At 44.0% G+C, this 4,326-nt stretch overlaps 1 protein-coding gene and 1 non-coding gene across 2 annotated transcripts; both read left to right on the plus strand.

Moving 5' to 3' along the window:
* Positions 1 to 751: 751 nt before the first annotated feature.
* Positions 752 to 886, plus strand: LOC126489118 (small nucleolar RNA SNORA70). Its single transcript, XR_007588857.1, has one exon. It is a non-coding gene; the product is annotated as a small nucleolar RNA SNORA70 (small nucleolar RNA).
* Positions 887 to 947: 61 nt separating this feature from the next.
* On the plus strand, positions 948 to 1,253 carry LOC126489109 (60S ribosomal protein L10-like). The gene has a single exon (XM_050123176.1). It carries the CDS (start codon positions 948 to 950, stop codon positions 1,248 to 1,250), a length of 303 nt encoding a protein of 100 aa, XP_049979133.1. The 3' UTR covers positions 1,251 to 1,253.
* Positions 1,254 to 4,326: the final 3,073 nt, after the last annotated feature.

Here is a 4,326-nt window from a genome sequence, read left to right on the forward strand (position 1 = left end):
AAAACATATAAAGTGCTTTGAGGCTTAACTTGCAGACAATCAACTATGTTTGCATAAATAAATGCAGGACATAGCCTCTGGTGGTCCAGGTTAATAATCATGTTCTGACCGAAAGGCAGAAAGAGGAAATCCACACCATGGATGAAGAAGACAGTGACAGACCCCACTGCACCTTATCGGGCATTCACCATTCTGCACACTGTGCCCCCTTTTCCGCTCTATGGAAATCCTTGTACCCCAGCTCTCCAAGACAGCGCTCTGGGGAACCACACTTCTTTCTCTTCTCAGGACCAGTTTTAGAATAGCTTTCATTTTCTTCCTATTGATGGTGGTGTCTTTGAGAACAAGCTGACAGCCAAGGCTGGTGATGGACATAGCTTGACAGCAGTAACTAATTACGCCCGCTTTGTGTTCAGCTGGGGAAGCTTGACTGGAGCTGGACATACAAGATGGACTCAGCCTCCAAGGGCCACTGATCTTCAGTAGTCTTCCCTGGTACCTGAAAGTTCATCAGCTGAGTTATAAGGGAAAGGATACATAAGCCACCAGTCCTTGAGGCCTGGGATTGGGAGTTCCAGCGTATTACTGGGCAGTATTTTGTTGATAAAGGCAAGTCATAAAACATGATCAGTTTCGAGGGGAGTGGAAGTGAGTCATCTCTGGAGGTTGGGAAGGCATCCAGGCCCAGAGCCAGAGGCAGGGAATTATGGCAGTCTGTTAGGAGACTCTACGATCATGCTCAGCCTCTGTCCTCCATATTTAAGACATGAACTGGTCCCTTTCCCCTTGGGGTCCTGGTGTGCAATGGTTGCAAACAGCAGCCTCCTTGGTAGCGTATGCAGCCTGTTACCTGTATGGGTTGCCCCAAGGGACCTTGGAGACAATTTTCTGGCACTTATTCAAGTCTCTGATCTCAATGCTGTCTCCAGTGTAGGCTCCAGACAGGCATGCATAGTGTCTTTGGGAAGCCCCAGGGCACAGTGGCCAGGGTTCACATTGGCCAGGTCATCATGTCCATCCGCACTAAGCTGCAGAATAAGGAACATGTGATTGAGGCTCTTCGTAGAGCCAAGTTCAAGTTCCCTGGCCACCAGAAGATCCACATCTCAAAGAAATGGGGCTTTACTAAGTTTAATGCAGATGAATTTGAAGACATGGTTGCTGAGAAGCGACTCATTCCTGATGGCTGTGGGGTCAAATATATTCCTAATCGTGGTCCCCTGGACAAGTGGCGAGCCCTACACTCCTGAGGGCTTTCACAGTGCTCTTCTGTAGCCTACCAAATCATGTTCAGTAATAAATCTCACATCCAGTCTGCCAAAAAAAAAAAATGAATACCAAAGCATGAGCATTGGCTCATTTTATGTCAATTTGACACCAGCTAAAGTTATCTACGAGGAGGAAACCTCAGTTAAGAGTTAAGAAAATGCCTCCATAAGATTGGGCTGTAGAAAGGCCTGTAAGACATTTTCTTAATTAGTGAATGATGGGGAAAGGCCCCGCCCATTGTGGGTGGTGCTATCCCTGGGTTGGTCATTGGGTTCTATAAGAAAGAAGGTTGAGCAAGCCAATAAGCAACCCCCTCCATGGCCTCTGCATCAGTTCCTCTTCCAAGTTCCAGCCCTGCTTGAGCTCCTGTTTTGATTTCTTCCAGTGTTGGACTATGATCTGGAAGTGTAAGCTAAATAAACCCTTTCCTCCCAACTTGCTTTAGGTTTTGCTTTAAATTATACAAGTGGCCGCAAAATATTTTGTTTTATTTTCTGACTCACTTGTGCCCCTAATACATTTCCCAGATTCACCCGTGTGACGTCTGTAGTCTTCAGTTCATATTTACAGTCCGTTATAATCAGTCCAATGTATGAATATGAAACTTAGCATTTAATGATGACTTTTTGAATTCTGAGTTCTTACAACTAGAGTGAGTGCCTTCATAAATATCTTTTAAAGATTTTATTTTTATCATTAAGAATGTGCATGTTGGGGGCTGGAGAGATGGCTCAGTAGTTAAGAGCACTGCTACTCTTCCAGAGATCCTGAGTTCATTCTCAGCAACTGCATGGTGGCTCACAACCATCTGTAATGAGATCTGGTGCCTTCTTCTGGCATGTAGGAATACATGCAGGTAGAACACTGTATACATAATAAATAGATGAATCTTATTTTTTTAAAAAAAAATGTGCATGTCAGGAGCTGGAGAGATGACTCAGCAGTTAAGAACCCTGGCTGTTCTTCCAGAGGACCCTGGTTCAATTCCTAGCACCCGCATGGCAGCTCGCAACTGTTTGTAACTCCAGTTCCAGGTACTCTCCAGGACACCAATACACATAAAATTAAAAGAAAAAAAAAGAAAATTGTGTGTGTACATGTAAGTGCAGGTGCCTGACAGTCCAGAAGAAGGTATCAGCGTCCCTTTAGCTGGAGTTACAAGTGGATGTGAACTGCCCAACATGGGCCCTAGAAAAGCAGTAAGCATACTAAGCAATGAGTCACCTCACCAACTTCCTGGGGAACATTTTTGATGGGGCCTCTGGAGTGTGTGGACAAGGGCTTCTCTTTTATGTAAGGAAGGAGAGTCAGTGGCTCACACAGCAAGCAAATGTTCATCTCACACGAATTCAGCCTGGAATGTTGTGTGTAGGCGTTGGCCACTGTGCACTCTCGGCTGCTCCAGAGACATACTTCTTATTCCACATCCTTGCCAACACGTAACACTGAGCATCCTTGAGACATTTTGCCAATGGTTTGGGAGCAAAACGGTTTTTCATTACGAATTTAATTTCACCTCTCTGATGACCAGGAAACTGGAGAAAGTTTGGTGTACCTATCGGATCTCAGATTTCCCTTTCCCTGTGACCATTCGTGGTCTTCCGCCTATTTTATGGGCTTTTTACTTTCTCATTAGTTTGCGGGCATCCTTAATGTAGTTTGTGTCATTTTGTATTCCGTCCTCAATGGGCGACTAATCTCATACCCCAGTTTGTGGTTTGTCTCTCCTCCCTTGTGGTCTCATCTATGAACAGCAATGATTCACCTCACTGTAGTCTGAGTTAATCCATATTCTGCATAAACTTGTTGCGCCTTGTTTTGGAAATCCTGTCCAAAGATTAGACAGACATTATCCTACAGTGTTCTTCTGATCCTTTGAGTTTTGAATTGTATTTTTTTTCTGTGTAAATGTATGTGCATGTGTTTGTGTACTTTGCATGTACACAGGGAAGCCAGAGATCAATGTCAAGTGTCTTCTTCAATCATTTTCCATGTTTTTGTGATGATGATGATGATGATGATGATGATGATGATGATGATGATGATGTAGCGCTGCTCTCCAGTTTTCAGCATAGCTGAGGATGACCTTGGGCTTTGGAGCCTCCTGCCTCCATCTGCTGAGCACTAGGATTATAGACATGAGTCACCAGGCCTGGTTTACACAGTGCTGGAGATTGAACCCGGGGCTCTGTGCAGACTAGATGAGCTACAAATGAGCTACATCCTCAGACCTCCACATGCTTTTTAAGATAGGATCTCTCATTAACCCCGAAACTTGCCCATTCAGATAGACTGGCTGGCTAGTGAACCCTAGAGATCCTCCTGTCTCTGTGTCCCTAGCACTGGAATTACAGGCAAGTACCACTGTGCCCAGCCTTTTATGTGGATGCTGGGCTTGAACTCAGGTTCTTTTGATCATTTAGTCCTTTCACTGACTCTGCCATCTCCTCAACCCCACTTCTTTTTAAATCTATTTCTAACCCTCTGGATGGGCTGGAGAGATGGCTCAGCTGTTAAGAGCACTTGCTGCAAACTCAAGTCCAAATGGATCAAAGACCCCAACATAAAGCCAGCCACACTGAACCTCATAGAAGAGAAAGTGGGAAGTACACTTGAACACATTGGAACAGGATACCACTTTCTAAATATAACCCCAGTAGCACAGACACTGAGAGCAACAATTAATAAATGGGACCTCATGAAACTGAAAAGCTTCTGTAAAGCAAAGGACAATGTCAACAAGACAAAACTACAGCCTACAGAATGGGAAAAGATCTTCCCTAACCCCACATCAGACAGAGGTCTGATCTCCAAAATATACAAAGAACTCAAGAAATTGGTCATCAAAAGAACAAATAATCCAGTAGGAAAATGTACAATAAGAAAATCCAATAAGAAAGGTCTGTACTCAGACCTAAACAGAGAACTCTCAACAGAGGGATCTAAAATGACTGAAAGATACTTAAGGAAATGCTCAACATCCTTAGTTATCAGAGAAATGCAAATCAAAACAACTCTGAGATTCCATCTTACACCTGTAAGAATGGCCAACATCAA

The sequence above is a fragment of the Alexandromys fortis genome, unplaced genomic scaffold, assembly GCF_014885135.2.
Source record: "Alexandromys fortis isolate MF-2015 unplaced genomic scaffold, M_Fortis_MF-2015_v1.1 scaffold_213, whole genome shotgun sequence".
Classification (NCBI taxonomy): Eukaryota; Metazoa; Chordata; class Mammalia; order Rodentia; family Cricetidae; genus Alexandromys; species Alexandromys fortis.